At 35.6% G+C, this 26,566-nt stretch overlaps 2 protein-coding genes across 2 annotated transcripts in view; one reads left to right on the forward strand and one right to left on the reverse strand.

Moving 5' to 3' along the window:
• The window catches only part of LOC106079776 (calmodulin-A-like), a 22,183-nt gene extending 18,796 nt beyond the window's left edge, over window positions 1–3,387 (forward strand). Inside the window, exon 5 of the mRNA XM_056022806.1 lies at window positions 1,826–3,387. Within this exon, the coding sequence (XP_055878781.1) occupies window positions 1,826–2,009 (184 nt within the window). The 3' untranslated portion in view covers window positions 2,010–3,387. The remainder of the gene's footprint in view (window positions 1–1,825) is intronic.
• LOC106079777 (UPF0669 protein v1g209471-like) lies at window positions 3,078–25,939 on the reverse strand. The gene is made up of 5 exons (XM_056022803.1): window positions 25,793–25,939; window positions 21,255–21,509; window positions 19,733–19,941; window positions 10,090–10,243; window positions 3,078–5,025 (listed from the first exon to the last, which is right to left on the reverse strand). The coding sequence occupies exons 2-5, from the start codon at window positions 21,471–21,473 to the stop codon at window positions 5,014–5,016; spliced, it is 594 nt and encodes a 197-aa protein (XP_055878778.1). The 5' UTR covers window positions 21,474–21,509; window positions 25,793–25,939; the 3' UTR covers window positions 3,078–5,013.
• Between the last annotated feature and the right edge of the window lie 627 nt (window positions 25,940–26,566).

Raw genomic sequence — 26,566 nt, forward strand, 5'->3', positions numbered from 1 at the left:
GAATTCGCTGAGTAGTCTCATCTGTCTCAGACATTAATTAACTAGGCTTTAGATGTTTTTATTGTTCTGGGACACAGGAGTGATCCCATTTGAATATGTGCCACATCAAGAGAATTCTATAAGCTGTACCACACAAAATAAAACAAACCAGAAACAAAAGCATTTACTATTAACTGAAAACAACCATTGGTTGAAAATTTTTTGTCAGTATGCATGATCAGGCAGGATTTAAAAAGAGTTGTGTGCATAACATCTAGACAATGTCCACATTTGTAAAACCTCTGAATGTACTCACTTGGGTATTTAAGAGACCACTGGTCACTTCATACGATGATCTCTATTAAACATGTAAATACATTCCCAGGGTATCTAACAGACCTACTCTACAAGATAGTCTAACCTCTTATTAATCTTCCTAGAATTTAACAGACCAGTGTCCACCCCAGTAATAGCCTTTGAATATTCTCTTTACGGTGCTTAATTAACAAAAAACATTTTCCACTTCATAAGATTTCAAGCAATGATCTTTTCCCTTAGCAACTTTTCATGAGACAAAAGAGGCCAATCCTTTATACTTCATAAGAGACAGTCTCTAATAAACCTCTCATTGGTCTAACTTCTCAATATAACTCCCAGGGTATTTGATTGGTCTAACTTTTCACTATAACTCTCAGGGTATTTGATTAGTCTAACTTCTCACTATAACTCTCAGGGTATTTGATTGGTCTAACTTATCAATATAACTCTCAGGGTATTTGATTGGTCTAACTTATTAATATAACTCTCAGGGTATTTGATTGGTCTAACTTATTAATATAACTCTCAGGGTATGTGATTGGTCTAACTTCTCAATATAACTCTCAGGGTATTTGATTGGTCAAGCTTATCAATATAACTCTCAGGGTATGTGATTGGTCAAACTTATTAATATAACTCTCAGGGTATGTGATTGGTCTAACTTCTCAATATAACTCTCAGGGTATTTGATTGGTCTAACTTCTCACTATAACTCTCAGGGTATTTGATTGGTCTAACTTATTAATATAACTCTCAGGGTATTTGATTGGTCTAACTTCTCAATATAACTCTCAGGGTATTTGATTGGTCTAACTTATTAATATAACTCTCAGGGTATGTGATTGGTCTAACTTCTCAATATAACTCTCAGGGTATTTGATTGGTCTAACTTCTCACTATAACTCTCAGGGTATTTGATTGGTCTAACTTATTAATATAACTCTCAGGGTATTTGATTGGTCTAACTTATCAATATAACTCTCAGGGTATGTGATTTGTCTAACTTCTCACTATAACTCTCAGGGTATTTTATTGGCCTAACTTATCAATATAACTCTCAGGGTATGTGATTGGTCAAACTTATCAATATAACTCTCAGGGTATTTGATTGGTCTAACTTATTAATATAACTCTCAGGGTATGTGATTGGTCAAACTTATCAATATAACTCTCAGGGTATGTGATTGGTCTAACTTATCAATATAACTCTCAGGGTATTTGATTGGTCTAAATTATCAATGTAACTCTCAGGGTATTTGTTTGTTTTGTAAAATGTTTTACATATTTCGGATGTTCCTTCAGAGTTGAAGTTTACTTCCTAGTCCAAACCTCCCGCAGGACGACGGGGGATGGGAGCGGGCAGGGTTTGAACCCTCGACCGTCGATAAATCCGAACGACAGTCCAGCGAGTAAACCGCACGACCAGGCAAGCTTATCAATATAACTCTCAGGGTATGTGATTGGTCTAACTTCTTAATATAATTTTCAGGGTATTTTATTGGTCTTATCTTTCCAATATAATTCTCAGGGTATTTGACCGCGACGGCAACGGTTTCATCACAGCTAGTGAACTTCGATACACGATGACCAACCTGGGAGAAAAGATGACAGACAAGGAAGTGGATCAAATGATTGACGAAGCTGACAGAAACGGAGACGGCAGAGTGGACTACAATGAATTCATTGAAATGATTGTTCAAAATAGAAAATAAAACCATCATATGTATCCCCATAGTCATCACTATAGTCTGTATAGACTTGTACATTGCATTCGATGTTGACACCAGTACTCTGTTATTATCCGACTATTCTTCATCATGATTCTATAGTTTATATTTTCTTCAATTAATGAAATAAATGCAGGGGTTGAGGTGATTTTCCTCAGCAACTAAAAAAAAATAATAATTTTCAGTTTGTTTCTTTTAAATTAAGTTACTAGCAAAAATTCTGAACATTTATTGTTTGATAAGTAAACGTAATACAATTATTTTTTTTAAATCTATCTCCCTAATCAACATTTATATAAGCACTAGTCTAAATAGTGAAATAAAATCTGAGTAGACCTACATATCTGGTGGGCAAAACAAATACTCAAAAAATGACTATTCAATAGGTACACCAGAAGAGAAAAAAAAACACATTCTAAGGCAAAAGTGACAAACAAAAATGAAAGAAGGCTCTGAAGGTTCTCAAACTAAGACACACACAAACTTCTGATGAAATCAATAACAACATGAAGCTTCATTTGGGTCCTTATGCCTCAAGAAAAAATATTTAGATTTATTTTAAACATAAGTAACGTAAATTTTCTTTTTTTTTACCCTGACCCAATCCCCCTTTCCATAATAGCATGAAAGTTACAGGTTAGTGAATTTCTTATAGAAAAAGTTAAAAATATTCTGTAAAACCATCGTGCAATAAGATAAAGATCAACATTGCTCAGCCTCTTCCTTCACAGATGGTATTGCATAATTTCAACAACCAACCTTCGTCAACAGAAATGACCAGAGCTTATCTACTTCCACCACCTTTTTCTAACTAAACTGAATAGAGGTTTGACCAAGTGCAATTCAAAACTCTAACTAGAAATATGAATATATTAAGACAAGAAAATTAAACATTTATACTAGAGACTCCTGAGTTTGTTTTTAATTAAAGCAGCACATTATACTATATAGATCCATGGGTAATATAAACACTACACAAAAAAACACTATAGTTATTAAAAAAAAACATTTAAGATATTAAAAAACTGAAGAAGAAAAAGGAAAGACACAAACTTGTCATTTCAGGTTTAATTATTTAAAATAAATATTTTGCGTTTAAGGGAAACTCAACAAAATTGAACAGTTGAAATTTAAATCTAGTTAACATTTTACACTAATAGTTCATTGGCCTTTTAGCACAATTATGTCCTTATCACACTTGATATTGAAGATGACCATACATACATCATCCGTACTTTCATCATAGACACACTGGGCATTTAGTATATACTCACTTTTTATCAATTATAATCATTTAACATTTCACAATCAAGAGATGCTGGGTATTGAGTAAAATGACAAGAAAAACATTTAAAATACTTTTTTTAAAAAAAGACATGTACCTCCTTTATAGAACTTGTAGAGCGATTTTTTTGTTTTTCTTAATAACTAATGAATGTTAGATTAAAAAAACAATGGGGCATTTTTTACCCCGCCCCATGCCCCCTCCGAGAAAGACTCTCCTGGTTAAGCGAATGTATAGATCTACTACACTTTATAATATTCCAATGAAAGGCCTTTAGATCTAGACTTAGTTTCCTGAACATCAATGAGACAATGAATGTGGAAGTACCTGAAGACATATAGGCCATTCAGGATAAATATTTATTCATTCTCTACCCAAATTTAAATATCTTTTCTTTACTTTGAAAAATTATAACGGTCAGACTAGGGTTTACCCAAAGAGCCCAACTAGCTAATAATTCTTTTCCCAACAATACACAGCGACTGTCAAACTTGTACGAAAATCGTAAGAGATGTTTTCGAGATCCGTGTCCACCCAGGTTCCACCCAGAAGTTTCCGCTAAATTCTGTGTTGAATAGAGGTATTGTAAAAATAGACATAATATTGGATAAAACATTTACAGATCATAGTCAAGTAACCTTAGACATATAGCATAACCATTTACACAATGTGGTCAAATAACACTAGATATGGTGCATCTATAAATTCACATCTGAAATAAAACAATAAAGCTTTCTTATATGTATTACTAATTGTGCATACAAATCTCACAAACACCTTTGTGCCTACATTGGTAATTACCCAAACAATTTCTGTGCTGGCTCCATATCCTTACTAGATTTTATGCACAGCTAGTTGCGACTTAATAAGGTTGTGATCCAGCAACGCAAGAGGTTTCCAAGGGCATGTCCTCCGACAGAATGAATTGCACAAGGAGGCAGATATGGGGGACACCTTCGTATAACTTAGTACCGCACCTTCGTGGAGGTTCTCAAGACAGTAGAGGCTACAGACTTTGCTGGAGACCAATTTATATGGGTTAGGGTGCCAAACATTTGATTTCAACACAGACAACAGTTTTCATCACTTTCAGTCTGTTAATTGTGAGTTTATAACTTTTTTTTTTGTTAGCTGAAAGCATGTCGATAAGACACTTAATGACCTTTATACTTAGGTGTGAGTAAATATCACAAAGTCAGTACTTGTCCAGTTAAATAATACATTTTTGAAAGAAAATGATCATCATAAGTCTAATGTCAACAAATGTATATATATCAATAAATGTGTACATATAAACTATGTATTTAAGTTTCGCATTGTAATGCAATGCAGTTAAATAAGGCTGGTGTTAATATCAGGTCTATTTCCAGTTGGATTAGCCTGGGTATTTTTGGACTTCAAAAATTCAAGTTTCCATTATTTCTTAGGATACATTGCTTTGATATAGGAAAGTTTTAAAATAGAAACATGATTTAAAAAAAAAACCTAGCATACATGCTAACCATGATCTGATAGTTTTCTGTAACATTTATAATACAACAATATTTCTTTTTCAGTGGAATTTTTCAAAACAGTCAACTTACAGTATAGACAGATAATCAGTACATTATACAATCAGATATACAAACACTGCAATATGTACCGGCAGCTGAATAAATAAAAATTGTCTCTCGCACCAGTTCCACATGAAGACATTGAACTGCATCACAATATCACCTAGTGAATAACAACAACAAAAAAAAGCAAGTTAGAGAAATGAATTGTTTATAAGAGTCAAAAACTACTTTTAATGTTTGTTTCAATCAATTTCACACACACAAAAACATGAAGTAAGGGGACAAAAATGGAAGGGCATGATTTCAAAATTGTTTAATAGTTTTTAAAACTTATAGTAATGTTATTGCTACAGAAACGGCAAACTCGACACATAATGAAAACTATACATGCGGCGAGGGCGGCCAAACTCTGATGACGGTGTTGGATCAAAGCCAACTGGAAGTCCAATACCCGATACATGGCAAGCCTTTCAACGCAAGGAAACCGACTCTTATAGGCACGTGGAATGTAAGAACCCTGAATCAATGCGGTAAACTGGCCCAACTTTTAAGAGAGTTTGACTCTTATCGGCTGGACATCCTTGGGATCTGCGAGATGCGGTGGACGTCAAGTGGAAAAATTATCAATGATGGCAAGACAATAATATATTCAGGACATGACAAGGAGCACATTGGTGGTGTAGGAATCATCATGTCTAAAATAGCAGCTTCAGCGCTAATTGCTTGGAAGCCGATCAGTGACCGCATCATTACAGCTCGACTCCAAACAAAGCAAATTAAAGTCACTACCATCCAAGCTTATGCCCCTACAGAGGATGCAGAAGATACCATCAAAGATCAGTTCTATAATCAACTACAAACCACTCTTGATGAAACACCTACTCACGACCTAATTCTACTGATGGGAGATTTTAATGCCAAAATCAATCCCAACCGAACTGGCTTTGAATATGTAATGGGACCATATGGCTCTGCAGAAAACATCAGTGATAATGGCGAGCGTTTGATTTCTCTCTGCGCATCCAACAGCCTTTCAATTGGAAACACATATTTTAAGCACAAACAAATACACAAAAAAACATGGCGATCACCAAATGGGGAAACCTTCAACGAGATAGATTACATTTGCATCTCCAAACGATGGAGGTCATCTCTGTTAGACGTGCGGACCCGCAGAGGAGCTGATATCGGCTCAGACCACTACCTTGTCAGTGGCAAATGTAAGCTCCGATTGAAACGCCAACCAAAACGAGCCACACGACCCCGCCCATTTAATGTAGAGAAGCTTAAAGACGGCAATACTGCAGCACAGTTCCAATTGAAACTAACGAACCGCTTTGAGGCTCTTGCAGATATATTGACCCTTGAAGAAGAGTGGGCCAACTTCAAAGATACCACTATTGGGTGCGCAGAAGAAGTTATCGGAAGGAGGCGAGGTTCATACAAGGAACGGTGGATACAAGACAGAACATGGAAATTGATAGATGAGAGGAAAGAGGCCAAACGTAGACGAGATCAGAAAAATGAAACACAGGATCGCAGCCTAGCGGAAGAAGCCTATAGGGAAGCAGATCTGAAAGTAAAGAGAAGCTGTCGGCAAGATAAACGGGACTGGATTGAGCAGAAAGGACAAGAGGCACAAGCAGCTGCAAGCAGAAATGACACAAAAACCCTCCATCGTATTGTCCGAGATCTCACTGGAGCAAAGAGTGGACATGGGGCACCAATAAAAGACAAGCAAGGCAAAACTTTGTTAACGAAAGAAGAACAGGATGCAAGATGGGTAGAGCACTTTAAAGAGACCCTTAACCAACTGTCGCCAGACATAACTTACATATTCAAGGACCCCTCTCCAGACAATGATCTCAAGGTCAAGACAGACCCAATAACTGCTGAGGAGGTTACCATGGCCATTGCAGTGCTAAATAATAACAAAGCACCAGGACTAGACATGATATCAGCAGAAATGCTAAAATATGGGGGACAGTGCATTGTTAACAGAATGACTGATCTCTTAAATCTCTGTTGGCGAACTTCAAAAGTCCCAGAGGACTGGCAAAAGGGAGTGATTGTAAAGCTTCCAAAAAAGGGCAACTTGGCAGACTGTAACAACTGGAGGGGCATTACTCTCCTCTCTGTCCCAGGCAAAGTTTTCAGCACTGTTTTGTTGAGACGGCTTCAACAGTCTGTAGATGAAAGGCTCAGAGAAGAACAAGCAGGTTTCCGAAGAGGCAGATCATGTACAGAGCAGATTTTCGTTTTACGAAATATCATAGAACAAAGTTTTGAGTACCAACAACGGCTAACGATCAGTTTCGTGGACTTCAAAAAAGCGTTTGATAGTGTCCACCGAGAATCACTATGGAAAATAGTTAGAGAATACGGTATACCAGAAAAATTCGTCCAGATCCTACGACACCTTTACAGTCAGTCTAGTTGCTGCATTAAAACAGAAGAGGGAACAACAGAGTTTTTTACAATCGAGACAGGTGTGAGACAGGGGTGCATCTTATCTCCCTTCCTTTTCCTCCTAGCCATCGACTACATAATGAGGAGAGCAATGAACCAGACTGCCTTTGGTATTCCATGGCATGAACAACTCCGATTGACGGACTTGGACTTTGCTGATGATGTTGCACTACTCGGGGCTACAAATAAATGCATTCAAGAAATGACGGAGAGCCTAGACAGAGAGGCACCCAAAATTGGCCTCCGCATAAACTTGGATAAGACTAAAATTATGCGAGTGGGATATAAGGCAAAGGGTGTCCCCGTCAGACTTGGCGAGTCAAAGCTTGAAGAGCTGGACAAGTTCACGTACCTTGGCAGCATCATAACAAATGATGGAGACGCTTACCATGATGTAGCGTGCCGAATAGGAAAGGCAGGGAGCATTTTCCAAAGGCTGCAGCCTATTTGGACTAGCCAAGCCATTGGACTCGAGACAAAAATACACCTTCTCAACACAATCGTCATTCCAACTGCTACATATGCATGTGAGACGTGGAAGTCATCTGTCAAAATTGAGAAAAGACTAAATGTGGCTCAACAGAGATGGCTGAGACGGATTTTAAGAGTCAGATACACAGACCGGATCTCAAACAAGGAAATCCTTTGCCGAACTGGGAGTCGAACACTTAGTGAGGTTGTGACTGAGCGTCGCATGAGGTTTGCGGGACATGTTCTACGTCAAAATGAATTACGCACACCAAGAGTTGCGATAACATGGAAGCCAAAACGAGGAAAGCGCAAACAGGGACGTCCTCGTATTACCTGGCGACACACCTTCATGGAGGACCTCAGAACAGTGGACACCAGATGGGAAGAGGCTTCAGACATTGCCAGTGACAGATCATTATGGAGACAGCTTGCCGCCCAATGCGCCGAACGGCGCGGGAGGACCTAAGTCTAAGTCTAAGTAAGTAAAACTTATAGTTGAATTAATTTGTGATAATCCATCAGATAATATCATAATATCAATATCACACTTCAGGGGATCCCTGGACACATTGGCATCATGGGAAATGAAAAGGCAGATAAGCTTTCAAAGGCAGGTTCATCTATGGAACAACCAGACAGACCTGTAAACTACCTCACCCTAAGGTCAATGTAAGTCAACAATCACAAAGAGGAGTGGCTCAACAAATGGGCATCAGGAAACACAGGCAGAACCATGTACAATGACTACGCCTAACAAACTGGACAGTATTAACTTCCTCCCCCGCAAAGAACAATCTACAATTTTCCAACTAAGAACAGGACACACACATCTATTAAATTACACCCTGAACAAAACAAACTCCACACAACTCCCCCTTGGCAGACACTGTGCCCACCCCTTATGAAACCTTAAACCATATCCTCTTTGAATGCCCCTCCCTAATCAACCTTAGGCAGACCCTACTTCCACTACAGCCCAACATAACCAACACCCTGTACGGCAGTGCTGAACAACTGAAGAAAACAGCACACTTTTTTTTTCTCTTGGCACAATCTGCAAAAGAGCTCGCAGCTCAGCAGCAATAAAGCTGGCTAGAAGAAGAATATTTGAATTAAAACTCATTTCTGAAACTGAAAGTAAATGTCAGACTATCAAAAATCAAATGCTTTTAGATGTTTTATAAGTTTTAAACTTCGGAAATGAAGATGATTAAGTTCTAGACCTAGATGCCTGGCCGTGTGTGAGCACTCTGGAATGTCGTTCCATGGGTCTTGATACTTGCAGGTTTGAACCCTGCCTGCCGTCATGCCCTGCCATCTTGCATGAGGCTAGGATGTAATTTTTCTTAAAACTAAAGGAGCATCAGAAACATGTAAAATAGACCCAACATCATGCAGGATGTCAGGGAATGGAAGCTGACAAGATTTCAAACTCGGGACCATTATGACAACACCCATCTGTCACACATTAGTTTTAGAACCACTGTGACACAAAGTGAATTAGTAGTGTTTCAGTAATCATGTACCTACTTCCTGCTAATGCACGAGGAAATATTGGGGTTGTAACTGACCACGGGGTGATTTTAAAGTTAGTTGATCTTGGACTCTTGTAGAGAGAGGAGTGTTATGGATATCCTTGCCAGTGTAGTAATGCATAAATATTTAAGTTATTATAATTGATTTGTATTCAGGATATATTTCATTGGATTATGATTTATGATGGCTGAAGTCGCCAATATCTTTGTGAAGTATTTTATGTAATAAAAACCATGTCTGCTACCATTGTGTCTAGTAATGATTCTAAGTGTTGTGGTCGGAGAGTTCAGTATGTTAGTGTTCTTATGCACCAGCAAATCTAGTGCGTGTGTGAAAGTATTTAGTTAAGAAGACAGAGAACATTATAGTGGTACCAGAAGAGGTACCTACAGCACTCAGAGGCAGACCAACTCAAGGCCGTCCAGGCCTATACCAATAACCAGGCCGTGACACCATCCCATAGGAGAAATTTACAAAGACAAGGAAGATAAGCATGATAGTTACAGATAAAATATTCTGTAGAAATATTGTGCAATAAAGACAATGACCAGAATTAGCTGTATAGGTAAAAAATGTACAGATCATGGTCAAGTAACCCTAGACATACAAATTACAAAATGTGGTCAAGTGACACTAGATAAATCATAGAGAATAAAAATAGATAACTGATGTCACTGTAAACTCTTGTTCTTTAGAAAACAAGAAACAACAACAAAAAAATTGCAATTAAAGTTAATAAGTCACTTACCTCTATACCAAATTCCAAAACACTCAACAATATTTTCCACCACATGGGAAGCTCATCTTCCACACTGTTACTAGAATGGATTTCTTCTTTATTCTTTGAACTTTTCTCATCACTAGAATCTTCTGGATAGCCTTCCATCTCTTCATAATAATATCTGAAACATTAGAAACAGCTACAATTACTTCCCATTACAATATACAGTTGGACCAATTGTCCGAAATCAGCAGTTGTTTAAAAAACAGAAAAGTAAATTAAGAGAATGACAATTTCTAAACTGAAAGTATTGAATCTGGTTAATCTTGATCATCATCATCATCAAACTCCATTTGAGTGAGGGCTTGTGAGGCTTAAATCCTCTCTTGCAAAAGCCCTGGACAGAAACCCTGCTGTCTAGCGTAGTGCATAAATGTCGCCATACAGGTCGAGAATTTTTGGTTTCCCAGACCTGTCGAGGCGGAGATCAGCAAGTCTGGGGCAGTCAAACAGAATATGAGGCACGGTTTCCTCTTCTTCCCTGCAGCGGGGGCACCGTGAATCAAAATTTGGCCATAGCCGCGAGAAATATGAGCCAACAGGACAGTGGCCTGTCCTGCACTGTGCTATAATAGCTTGCTCAGGCCTGGACAGCCTCCACCACGGGGAAGTGCGGTCAGGGTGCCTCATGCGCTCCCAGACTCCACAGGCTTTTTGGGACTTGTCTCAGCACTCCAACCACTTTTCCATTTCTATTTTTTGAATTATAGCCGAGAATGATGAAAACTTACAGCCTGTTCAGTGGGTGGAATTTGCCCTCCCTGGTGAGCCAAGGAGTCTGCAATAGTGTTGCCAGTCACACCTATGTGACTCGGTACCCACTGCATTATTACAGGGGGTGCCATAGCGTTGTTTTATGTTGTGTGAAGCCATGATGACAGTGTCGATATTGGGAGGCCATGGTCCGGGGCTTTGCAAAGCCTGTAGTACAGATTTTGATCTTGATAGCAAGTGGCAAGATCTCCTTCTATGTAATAGTATTGTATTTACCATGCTATCTATTCTAGACAGAACACTGTGTCACTAATGACACATGTAGCACATTTGGTGGCAGGTTTGCCCACCACAGTATTTCAAAGTGACGTAAATAAACAATTGACTGATATTGTAACTTTTTCTTGAGTTGTATCTAGAACAGTTAAAGAAAGAAATAAAATCTTTAATAGGCTAAATTTTAAAAAGTGTGAGATTTCGTCCCCCTCTCTATCGTTTTACTATGGTAATAATATTAAACGAGCTGGAAGGAAACCAGATCCAGGTGGCAGTGGGGTGGTAGGGTCAATCCTCTCAATCATATGTCATGGGGGGGAGGGGGCTGGAGAGAGTGTTTGTGGTTTAATTAAAGTTGCAAATTTAAAAGGGTAATTAGTAATCATTTCGTAACTACCAAACAAAAAATACATGATTTTTCTACTTTAAAAAAAAAAATAAATAAGAAAATATATTGAGGAGGACAAGGGATGGTCATAAAGCGGTGGATCAAAGGGCTGTAGATATAACATTCATGTTGATATAGTATTGTCATGAGGAGGGCAAGGGATGGTCATAAAGTGGTGGATCAAAGGGCTGTAGATATAACATTCATGTTGATATAGTATTGTCATGAGGAGGGCAAGGGATGGTCATAAAGTGGTGGATCAAAGGGCTGTAGATATAACATCATGTTGATATAGTATTGTCATGAGGAGGGCAAGGGATGGTCATAAAGTGGTGGATCAAAGGGCTGTAGATATAACATTCATGTTGATATAGTATTGTCATGAGGAGGGCAAGGGATGGTCATAAAGTGGTGGATCAAAGGGCTGTAGATATAACATTCATGTTGATATAGTATTGTCATGAGGAGGGCAAGGGATGGTCATAAAGTGGTGGATCAAAGGTCTGTAGATATAACATTCATGTTGATATAGTATTGTCATGAGGAGGGCAAGGGATGGTCATAAAGTGGTGGATCAAAGGTCTGTAGATATAACATTCATGTTGATATAGTATTGTCATGAGGAGGGCAAGGGATGGTCATAAAGTGGTGGATCAAAGGTCTGTAGATATAACATTCATGTTGATATAGTATTGTCATGAGGAGGGCAAGGGATGGTCATAAAGTGGTGGATCAAAGGTCTGTAGATATAACATTCATGTTGATATAGTATTGTCATGAGGAGGGCAAGGGATGGTCATAAAGTGGTGGATCAAAGGTCTGTAGATATAACATTCATGTTGATATAGTATTGTCATGAGGAGGGCAAGGGATGGTCATAAAGTGGTGGATCAAAGGTCTGTAGATATAATATTGTCACAACATTTGCTGATGGTATGATGTCACGATGTGTTGTGATGCCGGGGATTTTACTTGAATTCAATAGTTAACAAAAATGACGATCTAGAACTACAATTGACGATTCTTTTGATAAAACAAAACTCTGGAACTTTATTTAAATACAACGTAAGTACAGTTTATGTACAAATTACAAATCAATGAGCATGGAACATATTACAAAGGCTTTTCAAACAGAGCTCTTAGAAACGTGACTATCTACAAGAACATTATTTATTCGACTGGCTTTTCTTTCTTACTACCACCAATTCTCTGGCGCTAACTCTTTTCAAAATGTCTTTGTTTTAAATTCAAATCAACCAATATATTTCAAACATACTAATTACGTCCCTTGGGTAAATCCTGACTTGAATGTCAAGTGTCTAAATTTGAGGATTAAATCCCGAGACTCATGTCGAGGGCTTATATTTCTTTCAAAAGTGAAATGTACAAACAATTCTATAATGTAATCTGTGACATATTACCCCCCCACCTCCATTTAGCATTTGTATGGTAATAGAAATGCTCATATGTATTAAAATATTTAAATATACACAAAATACCATACATGAAATTATAGAAAAATGGTTGAGGTAACATATGACAAAATAAAGTCAACTTGGAGATAACAACAATAATAAAAAAAAATGTAAATGTAGTGAATAAAATTTTTGATAACTTTGAACACCTGTCTCACTATTCAAGTGGTTATGAAAATGAGACAATGCTTGTCATGAACAATATCAAAAGTTGTACAGAGCATAATACTTGGATAAATTAAATCTTGAATTGAATAGGTTACTTTCTTTATGGTGCCTTATGATGAAATTAAAATATGACATTATAACTCATTTGGGTAATAGTACTACTGAAAATGTGTACATGGAAAAATATACTGCATATGAAAAATTGACATAGAAAAAATAATTGTGATAGTACATGACAATCTTCTGAGAAAATAATACTCAATGTGATATAAATCTCAACATGTGTGAAGCAATGAAAAATTCCAATTGTCTGTCATGTATCTGTACTATTATAATAGGATATATGCAATAATATTCGACCTGAAATAAAATACCTGAAATAAAATGCACATGATTTAAAAATTAAGATGTCTGATGCATGTCATATGCAAAGATGCTGAAACATAATAAACAAAGTATCTTGAATGAGTGACTTTCCTCAGTGGGTTGCTTGGTGCTGAAATAAATACAACATCTGATATAGAACTCCTGTGGAAAAAATGAGTAGACAAATTAATTGATTAAGTACAACTGAATACTGTTCTTCCTTGACGAGTATGAATGATAATGGATCAAGTGGCACTAAATATGCTATAGTACATATGTAGAGTAGAAATGTAAAGTTCGGAACCCTTCTGAATTGCCGACATGGATGTGCATGTGCGTTTTCTAAACTTGAAGAAAAGGTCTTTCAGTTTATGAAGCTGTTGTCTCCATGTCATAATGATCTCACAGGTAATGTCTGATTGAACCGCGTTTGAGTTTGGTGAAAATAAGAACTGTCCGAAACTAAAACTCAATTTTCTGGTTGATGAACTTTGACGCTGTAGAACAATGGTAGCAGAATGCTTTGCATTAGAATGTTCAATAGAGCAATGACTGAACATGTCTGAGTTCAATCGGTCAATACAGCAATGTTGAAGAAGTTCATTTGTTCCTTTCTGAAGAAAAGTTGCCCCTTGAGTAGAAGGAGGATGAAACTTGGTGTTGTCAATGTTGTTGCTCTCTGAGTTTCTTTCAAATTGCAGTACTGGAAATGTCTCAGAAACACTGGTAAAGAAATCTGCATGGTCTGGAAACACTTTAGTGTCCTTCACTTTCTGTAGTGCTATGTCATTCAGAGTGATGACCTTGGGAATGTCAATTTGATTTGATGCTGGTAATGAAACATCTATCTCAGGAATGGGTGTTGATGATGTTTCTTCTTCCTCAGGAATAGTTGCTAAGCTTGTAAAATGTTCAACTTCTGCTTTGATGTCTTCATTATCTGTTTCATGGTAATGTTCAAACATATGAACATGAAATACTCTGGTAAACTTGTTGGCATTGATTTCATAAAGCAGGTTGGAAATCTTTCTGGTGATGGTAAACGGACCTTGCCATTTGTAAAACAGCTTGTTACTGAAATCTGGTAACAGTAAATTGACTTGATCTCCTTGAGCAAAATATCTTGATTTCATGTGTTCATGTAATATCCTTTGACTTTCAATGTTCTTGGTTGTAATGGCTTCTTGAGTTGACTCACATTCTTTCAAATGAGGAATACTTGTATGAGTGTTAGAGTCAAGTTGCATAGTTTTTCTTTTTTCTGGTATAGCCAAAGTTGATTGAATATAAGTATCTGCTTCTGGTTCTTGAGACTTGTCTTGATGGACTTCAGTTTGACCAGTTAGAGTTCTTGTATCATTGCTAGAGACTCTGGGCATGTCGTCTTGTTCTTCAAAGTTCAACAATGGACATTCGGGAATTGGAGGTGGACTTATGACCGGTAGGGATGGGCTTGATGTAACTGGGGGTGTCCATGTTGAGTGTTCTTGATTGTTGCTGGCTACTGGACTAGTAACTGGTTCTGTTGCATTCTGCATAACTTGAGTAACTGAGGTAGCCATGTGATTATTTTGGCTAACTTGTTCAGGTGCCAAATGTTCTTGTTGTCTGGACATGGATCTTGTCATTACTGCCAAACATTTTTGACCTTGCTGTATGGCATTTGTCCATTTAGTAAGTTCTTGAGGAGTGCATTCTTTAACTCCTTCTATGTTTCCAATGATTAGGTCCACTGGTAGATTGGGTGTTACTAATGCTTTTGTTTGACCACTGAAGAATGGTGTAGTAACATAAATGATGGCTTCAGGTAACTTGCTGACAGTTCCGTTGAAGGCAGTGGCTTGGACGTGGTTGCCTGTGAAACGGTTTGCGTGTACGAAGCGTTCATGTACTAATGTGGACGTGCTTCCGGTGTCACGAAGAACTTCCACCTTCTTGTCTCCTACAAAGCCTGGATAAAATTTGAGACCATTGGACTTTGCAATGACTGTCATAGTTGAGTGCTCATTGTGATAGCTTCTGTTTGGCATATATTGTGGTCTGGAGTCCTGTGAATGACTTCTGTAGCGAGGTTTGTTGTTATCTGGTTTATTGTTTCCAGGTGCTTTGTTGAGATTGTATTGCTCTCTATTGCTGTATCTTTGAGTTGGTGATGTGGGTCTATCAAAATTTTGATTTTTGGAGACTGCCTGTTTTTTCCAACATTCATGAGTTTGGTGACCTTTTTTATGGCAAAATGAACATTCTGTGGTTCTGCTGCAGCATTGAGATGTGAAATGCCCTAGTTTATGACATTTGTTGCATTTGACTTTGTCATCTGACTTATATCTTGCATTTTTGTCTTGCGCAAAGCAGACAAAATTTTCTTCAACAGATGGTTTGACTGACTTGTTTGGATAGGCTGCTCTATATTGTCTGATGATCTTGGTTAATGTCTGTATATCAGTAGGATTTCTCTCTATAATGTAGGATTGAATATCTTCTGAGTGAGCATGGGTGATGTTGTCGATAATAATATGTTGACGAAGAGCTTGGTAACTTTCTTCTATTTTTGCCATGGATACCCATCTATCAAACCACATTGACATATTAGCTACAAAAATTTGAGGATCATCATTTTCCTGTGGCCTTTCATTATAGAATTTCTTTCTATAGTTGGCTGAAGTTGCTCCGTATTGGCGCAGTAGAGCTTCCTTGATATCAGAGTAAGTGCTGCGTTCATTGATTGACAGTTGTGAGCAAATGTTGACAGCTTTGCCAGTCAAGAGGGTAAGGAGTGAGCTCGACCAATGTGCTTCAGGTAGACCGGATGTTGTAGCTATTTCTTCAAATCTTATGAGATACGAGTCCATATTGTCAATGTTTTTGTTGAAAGCCGATATTTTGTTCATTAATCTGTATTTGTCAAACATACTTGAGTGACCTTGAATTGAAATGCTTTCTTTATTTTCTTTATTTTGCCTTTCGAATTCCATTTTTTCTTTTTCATGTTGTCTTTGCTTTTCGGCGTCTTGCCTTTGTTTTTCAGATTCTTGCCTTTGTTTTTCAGATTCTTGCCTTTGTTTTTCGGCGTCTTGCAATTTTTTTTCTTCTAATTGCATGCGTTTTTCAGATTCTTGCAATTTTTTTTTTTCTAATTGCATGCGTTTTTCAGATTCTTGCTCTTGGTATTCTTTTTCTTCTTGTTTCTCTGCCCACTGGTCTGGCTTTGAAATTTGCTTTTCTTTGGCAAATTCTATTAATTCGAAGAATCGTTGTGTTCTAGCACTGGAAGCCATATTTAATTTTTTTGTTAGTTTCTTGTATTGGAGCAAAATGTTCGATATCTGGATTTTGGCTTTATCTCAGATATAATAATAATATAGATCTAGTGACAAAGTTCTTGAAGCCTCAATTTGCTAATAAATTCTTGACAGTAGACTTGTAGTTACTGGAGTCGTATGATTGATATATAGATCTATTGAGCCGATGTACTTTTTACTGGTTTAACAGTTGGTTAAATCTGGTCTTCTGTTTACTTTGTGCTGCACAAATGATTATTTACTGGTCTTCTTTATAATGCCAGTTATTTGATTTACTGGTCTTTTTTATAATGCCAGTTATTTGATTTACTGGTCTTTTATATTGCCAGTTATTTGCTTTACTGGTCTTTTTATATTGCCAGTTATTATGTATATTGGTCTTATTCCTTTTGCCAATTACATATAATAATGGATTTCGTGAGTTAGACGTAACTCTAACGAAAATCTTTATAAAAGAATTATCGATAACCAACTGACCTGTTAAACACAGAAATTCTGTCCTCCGTTAAATAAGAATGAAGTTCCTTTGAAGAGTTTAGAAATTGGTCCTAGATCTTGAATAAATTTCGTTAAAAGTTGTCCATGAACTTTTATTAGTCGGAGAGTGCCAGATATGTCACAACATTTGCTGATGGTATGATGTCACGATGTGTTGTGATGCCGGGGATTTTACTTGAATTCAATAGTTAACAAAAATGACAATCTAGAACTACAATTGACGATTCTTTTGATAAAACAAAACTCTGGAACTTTATTTAAATACAACGTAAGTACAGTTTATGTACAAATTACAAATCAATGAGCATGGAACATATTACAAAGGCTTTTCAAACAGAGCTCTTAGAAACGTGACTATCTACAAGAACATTATTTATTCGACTGGCTTTTCTTTCTTACTACCGCCAATTCTCTGGCGCTAACTCTTTTCAAAATGTCTTTGTTTTAAATTCAAATCAACCAATATATTTCAAACATACTAATTACGTCCCTTGGGTAAATCCTGACTTGAATGTCAAGTGTCTAAATTTGAGGATTAAATCCCGAGACTCATGTCGAGGGCTTATATTTCTTTCAAAAGTGAAATGTACAAACAATTCTATAATGTAATCTGTGACAAATATCATGTTGATATAGTATTGTCATGAGGAGTGCAAGGGATGGTCATAAAGTGGTGGATCAAAGGTCTGTAGATATAACATCTATGTCGATATAGTATTGCCATGACAAGTAAAGGCGTCATCACCTTTCAAGCTTGGCCCTCACCTCTCTGAATTTGTATACGTCTGTTTTGCACTCAGTCATCAAGTTTTGTCTTACATATGCCCAGAGTTAGAAAGACACACATACACAAATATTTTTGAATTTGCGTTTTAAAAATGATACCTAAAACATATTAGCTAACTCCATACAGGTCAACTCAAAAGTCTTTTTTTTTTCCTCATCAAAGCAATAGCCAACAATTGTTTTGTTTTTTTTTAAATTGTTGATAGTTAAAAGAAACAAGCATTATAAATTGTATATTCAATTTAACTAGTAAATTGTCTGACTTCTATGATTTAACATGAATGTAAAAATGTCAAATACAAAAATGTTCTTTTCATCTATTTTTTTTTTCCCAAAATAGAATGATGACATGATCCAAATTTATACCAATGTCACAACAAGGATGTATTAGTGCCTAATCAATTAATCTGTGCCCACTCATTTGCGGGCACTTCCATATTTTCAAACACTTTTGAGCTGAAAACAATCTTCCTGCCTTTGCTTTGCCTTTCAAGAGAAATTTGGGGTTTAATGATAGGCTTTAACCTTTCCATAATTTGCAAAAGGCAGAATTGATTTGATTAACAACATTATGAGATGGATCGAGGTATGCTGTTATAAAATCATCTCCCTTTTTCACAGCTTCTATGTGATCATTATGTTGTTCATGAGCAATGAGGTCACTGTCTTGCATAAAAGTTTAGCAAAAGTTGTGGAGTTTGTTTTTTTTTTTTTTACAAGCTATAGTCGCATTTGATGACTAATGTTTCCAGAGTGGGACAGCAATGCACAAAATTTACACAAACCGTATTCTATGTGTGCAAAAAAGTTGTAACCGATTTGTTAATTTTTCCAGGTGACTTTGTAAAATGTCCAATTTTTCAGTTTGATTGTTTTTGTTATGAGATGAAAATTTCTGCCTGGGTTGCTCAAAAGAAATTTTGTTTTTTTTAAGCCAACACAAAGACTGATGTCATTTTCATGTTTGCTTCTGCTTTTTTCATCAGTATGAACTTTGTGTTTTCAGTTGTGTTTAAAGTTCTGGATCCGCTCATTTCGTCCGTATCAATTCTTGTCTTCACTAATGATAGAACTACTGCTTCTGTTGTTTTTTTTCCTTCATCACAATCAACTCTGGCTCCATCACGTTTGTAGAAGTACCACTATCAACAATTGTACTAGAATTATTACAGATGGATGATGCTTAAAAAAAAAAAAGACTAACAGTAAACTTTATATAACAACACTGCATTTTTTTAATCTGTCAATGTTTCAAAATAATACTAGAGTCGCATGTACAAAAAATAAATAATAATAATGTGTAGTCTATCTATTAGCTCTAAAAATCTAATTAAGGAAATCTATACTGTGCATATAAATTGTATTTATGTCTAGTACAATAATAATTCCACCATTGATACACTCCCCTAAATTCTATTCACAGTATTTCCTACTGTTTCGTCTTTTTCTGATTTAGCCACCTCATGGTCTGGATCCACCTTTATATGGTAATATACTAGAATAGCATGCGCAAATGCCCACATGATAGTTCACCTGATAGTCAGAGATATTTTTTAAATATCCAAAATTTCTAAATAAAACTGTTAAATTTCAACTAATTTCAAAGTATAAAATTATGCTCTGCATGAGACCCATACCTTTCATATTTATCAACCAAAATTTCATAGTCATCTAATGCAGGCTCTTCCACCTCCAGGGTAGACAGACGATACTTAGAGAGAAGATAGTTAGGATGTCCAAATAGAGCAATGTAGACTGGCCTTGACATAGTTGATGGTATTTGAATAACATCTAGGCCACAAGTTTCAGATTTCAAATCGTAGTTTGAGTAATCTGGATGCTGTACCTGAAGAAGCAAAAAAAAAGGAACGATTATTCTGTGTGCGGAGTGTGGACAATCAAAATGAATATTTATAAATTCTTTTTATTGCTACATTTTTAACAGGGTTGATATAAATCATAATTTTAAAAAATACTAGTTGTTTTATCTGAAATTTAAAAAAATAAGGGATTGAGATTAATTCATCAATTATTTTAATTTTGACATCATGAGAGACCAATTGTAATTTTCATAACATCATTTAATCCCTTTTGAAAACATTTGTATTTTATATATCTTTTGTCTTTTTTATTCCAAAATTATTATTTTTTCAATAACTGATAGCAAGCCAGTTCTTGTGCAATATTTAAATTCTAATACCACAGCTTCCTCTAAGAATAAAACAGAAGCCTGTTACATTTGAAAATATCACATTTAAAAAAGTACTTATCAATTATGGCACAGTGTTAAATTTGAATCCATTATAATTTGAGATTCTAAGATTTGGCTACATCTAGTTGTGGTACAAAAATAAATAAATAAATAAAACTCTTAAGAAAACCTTTACCATTCCTACCCAGTACGGCAGGGAACAGAACCAGTGAGAAAGAGGAGAAGGTAACAGAGGAAGCGATGACAGAATTAAGGAATAAACCGGCCTGTCTTTGGAAGAAGCCCTAAACATGGCAAAAGACAAAGAGGAAAAGATAGAGATGGTTGACAGATCATGTGTGGTGCCCCAACAGACTAAGAGACAGGTGAACGTGACATATAAAAAGATTATTTTACTTTACAGGTGAAATAAATAATAATAGTCAGTGCTTCATTTGTGACCCTACCAGCACCTTTTTCAATGTGAGGACAAAATTATTACTTTTCTTGTATTTCAACGTTCATTTATTAGTAGTTAAAAGTTAGGCAATCCATTGTACCAGCACCTACTTTTTTTTTTTTACAAAACAAGCAATGATAATAGTAATAATAATAATAATAACAGTATGGTTGTTTAATTCTCACAGATAAATCCTTTTTTTACAAATTTCCATTTTATGCAATAATTCTGCAATACTACAAATAAATAAAATCGTATTTTGAAAATATATAGATATATACAAAATCATTAAATTGTTGCAGACACTTTCAACAAATAGAGTTCCTAACTAATGTGATTGCCAATAGAACAAAAAAAATGTCCTTTTGTAACTGATGCTTCCTTTAAAAAAACGGGGGACAAAATCAACATATAGAGGTTTTGTGTGTGTGTGTGTGACAAGTGTGTGGAAAGTTTTTTAAAAAAATAGAACCATGAAAAAAAAAAGCAAAAACAAAGAATTTCTTACTTCTGTGCTAACATAAATATCTACGTCTCCAAGCAAACTTTTTAACTCCAGACGCAGAGCACCCGAGCGATGCAATTTGTAATAGGTGAAATTTTCTGCCCCGATTTCATCCTCTAATGTCTGTATCACTCTTCCATTTGTTTTACCTTTGCATAAGACAGGACTTGAAACGATTATAAAAACTGACAAGGCGATGGGCCAGAGATCAGTGCAAGACATTGTGCATATTTATTCAGATCTCAGTACTGGCTTTATCTGTCATGAAATCAAATTATAAAAAAACATTTTTAAAATGCCTTTAAATAGTAGTGAAGGTCTATATTTAATAAGCAAGCTCTAAATATCTAAGTTCCTTTCCATTAGAACTAAAACAGAACGATTTAAAAACTCCTTCATCCCACTGTCGGTCAGAGTGTTACAAGATCATCTGTCATCATCGAGAATTTCATAGAAGTCTAATTCATAACACGCTGGTTGCGAGTGTGTATGTGTTTCGTGTGTGAATGTTGTTCATATTTGCATATCTATAATGTTATTGTTACAGTAGTTACGCTGAGGTTGTCAATTGTTGTCAAACTGAATTTCCATTTGATTGGATCAATAAAAATTATCTTATCTTATCTTAAGGTATTAGGTAGCCATAATACGGTATAAGTCTCATTTCTTATTCCATGTATGCTAGGACAAATTCTTACAAGTGCATTTTCTTCCCTGGCGCCATTAAAATATGGAATGGGGTTGAATAAGTAACCCAAGAAAACCAATGAATCCGTAGTAGAGTTTGAAGTTTCTAATTAACATGCACAATGGCATAAATTGTCATCTATGAAGGAACTTCTGTAATTTATAAGGGAGTTCAATGTTTATGTAGATCAATCTACAATCTAGTAACAATTTTAATAGATCTAGAGAATCAAGATTATCTAGTATTCTAGACTCTAGCTAAAGCATAAAGGATAGATTCTGAAATCTAGATCTAGTCCTAATTAGATCTACAATTGATTTTCCAATGATTCTGACCCAATTTCTTTCTATTTAGCTGTCTTTTTATGTAAGAAAAAAGAATTTCAAATTTGTAATTCAGGTTGTTGTTTTTTCCTATGTTACCAGGATGACTTTACCTCTTCCTAGTTAAGACTAGTTTAGCCTTACTATAAGTCTCTCCAAGACCGAAATACTGGCACAAGACGTCGCAGAAATACCTATAATACAAATTGGGAACCACACCCTTTCAGTGGTGCAGGAATTTATCTACTTGGGTTCAACAATTGTCAGTAACCTAGACTTAGACATCGAGCTGATAAAAAGGATAGGAAAAGCTACCACAGCATTGGCAAAACTCTCCAAGCGCATCTGGGAAAATGGTAAATTGACCACAGCGACCAAAATCCTAGTCTACATGCCTGTGTTGTGAGCACTCTCCTTTATGGCAGTGAAAGTTGGTCAACATACATGTACCAAGAGCACAGATTGAATAGTTTCCACTTGTGCTGCCTGAGACGCATAATGGGCATCTCTTGGAGGGACCATGTCTCCAATCAGTAAGTTTTGAGATTGGCCAATATGAACAGCATGTATGCTCTCCTGACACAAAGAAGATTACGCTGGATCTGACATGTCACCCGCATGCGAGATGGTAAAATCCCGAAAGATATCTTATATGCTGAGCTTGTGGAAGGAGTCAGACCCAAGGGCCGCCCAAGACTAACATATAGAGATGTCTGCAAGCGAGACATGAGAGCCACAGGCATCAGCGAAAGTATGTGGGAAAACATAGCCAAAGACCGGAGTGCATGGAGACAGACTGTGTGTGCTGGGACAACCCTTGCTGAGAACAAAAGAATTGAAGTGGCCTTAATCAAGAGGGAAAAAAAGAAAGCTGCTCTGTCCACTAGCCCTAAATCAGAGGCATACACATGTAAGAATTGTGGCAAAGTCTGTCGTTCTAGAATTGGCTTCATTAGCCACACCAGATTCTGCCCCGTCTCAAGATTAAGCCAAAACCAGTGACTCATTTGGGTGCATTCATTGCCTTTCGAGACAAAAGGAGCTATATATAGATATATATATATTATAGTTAAGACTATATTTTTTTGGTAAACTAAGTCTATGCTAATGAGCTCACCAACATTTATTCTGTTTTCAGAGCTGATTTATTTGATTCATAAGCCAAGTGTGTTCATATTTTATTTTTTGTGATCGTATTTATGCATAATTTGAAAACATCTTAATGATTTCATGTGAGGGGTTAAGCCTGGGGATCTTAAAATTTAGTTAATATCAATTCAATATAGAATTAAAATCTGCGTTTATTAATGCCAAAATATAGAGACTGTTTGAAATAAAGTTTGGTGTTTCTGTTTGGAATCGGGGTTAGGGTTATACTAATGTGTGACAACATTTGTTTGAATTAAATGAAAATACATGGCCTCTTTGACCTTAAATTAGTGTTAAAATATAATAACAAATAAATAAGTAGTCATCCTTATTCTCCTAAATTTTAAACTAAAGAAGATTTTGAACTTCATTTTCTTTTCTTTCTATGTCAAAACCATTATCAAATAATGCACTGTTAAAATCAAACTTTTAAAATTTGTAGCGTTGTACTTGTGTAGTTGTAGAATGACTAAGAATGTATTTTGTAAGTACTGAACAGTGCAGTGCTACTATAATAACTTACTAAACTTACTTACTTAGTAGACTTAGAGTTAAGTTAGAGTACTTAGACTAAACTGTCACTAAACTGCTTGTCTTAGGTCTTATTTAGATCTACTCTATTAGACTACATATAAAATATAATGATTAGACATAATTATGATAGATAATGAAATGATACTTATCTTTAATCTTATTATAGTTTAGTTTTGTTATAATAAATTATAATATATTAATAATATTATCATATATTATAATGATAATATATGAATATATAAAATAAATGATACTAGATCTAGACTCTATATATATTCTACTAGACATATGTTACCCGCGACCCGCGGGTCTTTATTTGAGCATTACTTTCGATATATTTACTGAGAGTGTTTTCTAAGCAATTAAACGAAATAATAATGTAATAAGTAAAGCGAATGTGTCAATGTAAAAATAGTGTGAATAATGCTATCAAATCAAAATAGCTAATAGGCTTAAATCCATTTTTTTTTAAATTAAAACATTTGCTTTTGAATAATCTAGTGGATTGGATTTAGATTATGTTAAACGTAGCTAATGATCCTTTAAGTTATTTCAGTTTCGCTACGAAAATAAAATTAGTTTTGCGAAAATGGTTTACCCAAAGTCGATACATTCTTATCTATTAAAAACGAAAAGAGCGATAGCTTTGTTAAATAAATGGGATTATAAAGTGAACAATTAAACGAAATAATTTTTAGTACGCGATTCATGAATGAATATAGATCTAGGCCTATCTCAACTCGGCTTCGCAGCTTTCGTAAACGAATGTAGCTTTAGAAAACCAAATTTGAATGTGTATTTGATCAAAATATGAAATGAATGGACTTTAATTAATATATTTATGTGTTAAAGTATAAAACTATCTGTGCGAAGAAAAGTTTTATCATCTTAGAGTTGGATTAGAGTTTTAGATCTAGGGATGGGATTATAAAGTAAACAATTAAACGAAATAATTTTTAGTACGCGATTCATTACGGTATTGTCTAATGAAAGAATGTTCGTCAGGAAATCTGTAGTCACAGATATCAGGAACTAATTTATGTAAAAAATGCTTTTGAAACACAAAATTGAAGGTTAATTTTATTATATAATGAAATCAATGGATCTTCTTTTGTCTTTTCATGTGTCAAAGTAAAAAACTATCTGCGCAAAGTGTATTTCTTAAAATTAGATCTAGGTCTAAATCCTTTCTATCTTTTCTCATGTCAACATTGTAGACATGGCCTAGATCCATAAAATACTATAGCTGTAATAGAGTCGGACAACTTTATTTTTTTTGAGGGTCTTACGTTTGTTTTAGGGCTACAATACATACACTACGGTCTAAGTTGGTACCCAAGGAACATTCCTGCCTAGTTTTATCAAGATTGGTCAAGCGGTTTTGATGTCTATAAGTAACATACATACATACATAAGATAAGAAGATAAGATAAGATACATACATACTCCACACATTCTACTTTATAATATAGATAACTATAGATAACTATATACTAATATACTGAGTATACTATAGTTATAGTAACTATACTAGTATACTACTCATAGCCACCACTCATACTGTAACTATACAACTATAAACTATGACTAGATTGTCTAGATCATACTAGATGCTAGATCTATATCTATACTCAACTCAACTGTAACTAACTATTAAACTAGTGACAACTAGTCTTACTAGATTCTATCTATATCTAACCTATACAATATTATAATAAGTTTATAGTTACAATGGTCAATTAAGTCAATACTTGTAACTTTAAACTTTAATACAGAGTAACCAGTAACAAACAACAGACGTTCACGTTGTCGTTACTTACATAAGTTACATAATGTTACATACTTACTAGGACTAGATATCTACAATTACTGACTTAGATCTAAGGCTCTATATTAGTCTAACTGATCTAGACTCCTAGAGAGTATTTCCTAGAGATTCTAGACTAGAACTCTATATTATATTAATTATATAGAGTACTCTTAGAGTCTAATGTAGCATTAAGATTAATGCAAAACCGAAAGTCCGTATGATCTAGATCTACTTCCGCTGTTTATAGCACACGACCACAGACCTATATAAATATATAGTTAATATAGCACACGACATATTTATATAGGTCTAGGTAGCTGTCTTCGCAGGGACTTTCTCGCCTAGCCCTAGATCTAGCTCTGATGGCATTAGCCTTTAGGCTTAGCTAAAGTAGCAAATCGCATAGAGACTCCGATTTAGAGAAGAAATAGCTGTCCTCAATGTTATTGTTGGAGTACACTATATAATATATGTTTTTAATATATATCGTAGGACGTAATCATCTTCTTTTTTGAAGTAACGTCTGTATTAATATTATATAAGATAAGATTGCATAATTTTATTTTTTCTCTTTACATTTTTTTTTATTACTATATATTTCATTTGGCGTCACCAAAGTCACTTCGCCTAAGGCCTCCACTAATCTAAGGCTGACCATGCATGCAGCAGAAGTCTTTAAAATGGATGGTGCTGCTCCCACTAGATTTGCTGGGACAAACGTGGGCCTTTCAGCCTGATATTCGCGACGCCACCATTATATCCTCTGTGTTATACAAAAAAAGAAGGCAACAGGCATATACTTTACTGTCAG

Source organism: Biomphalaria glabrata, chromosome 3, assembly GCF_947242115.1.
Source record: "Biomphalaria glabrata chromosome 3, xgBioGlab47.1, whole genome shotgun sequence".
Taxonomy (NCBI): domain Eukaryota; kingdom Metazoa; phylum Mollusca; class Gastropoda; family Planorbidae; genus Biomphalaria; species Biomphalaria glabrata.

Coding starts and splice junctions, on each gene's coding strand:
- LOC106079777 (XM_056022803.1), bottom strand. CDS start 21,473: ATGTCTTGCACTGATCTCTGGCCCATCGCCTTGTCAGTTTTTATAATC. Junction 19,942..21,254: donor ATATTTATGTTAGCACAGAA/GTAAGAAATTCT, acceptor TTGCTTCTTCAG/GTACAGCATCCAGATTACTC. Junction 10,244..19,732: donor TTGGTTGATAAATATGAAAG/GTATGGGTCTCA, acceptor CTAATGTTTCAG/ATATTATTATGAAGAGATGG.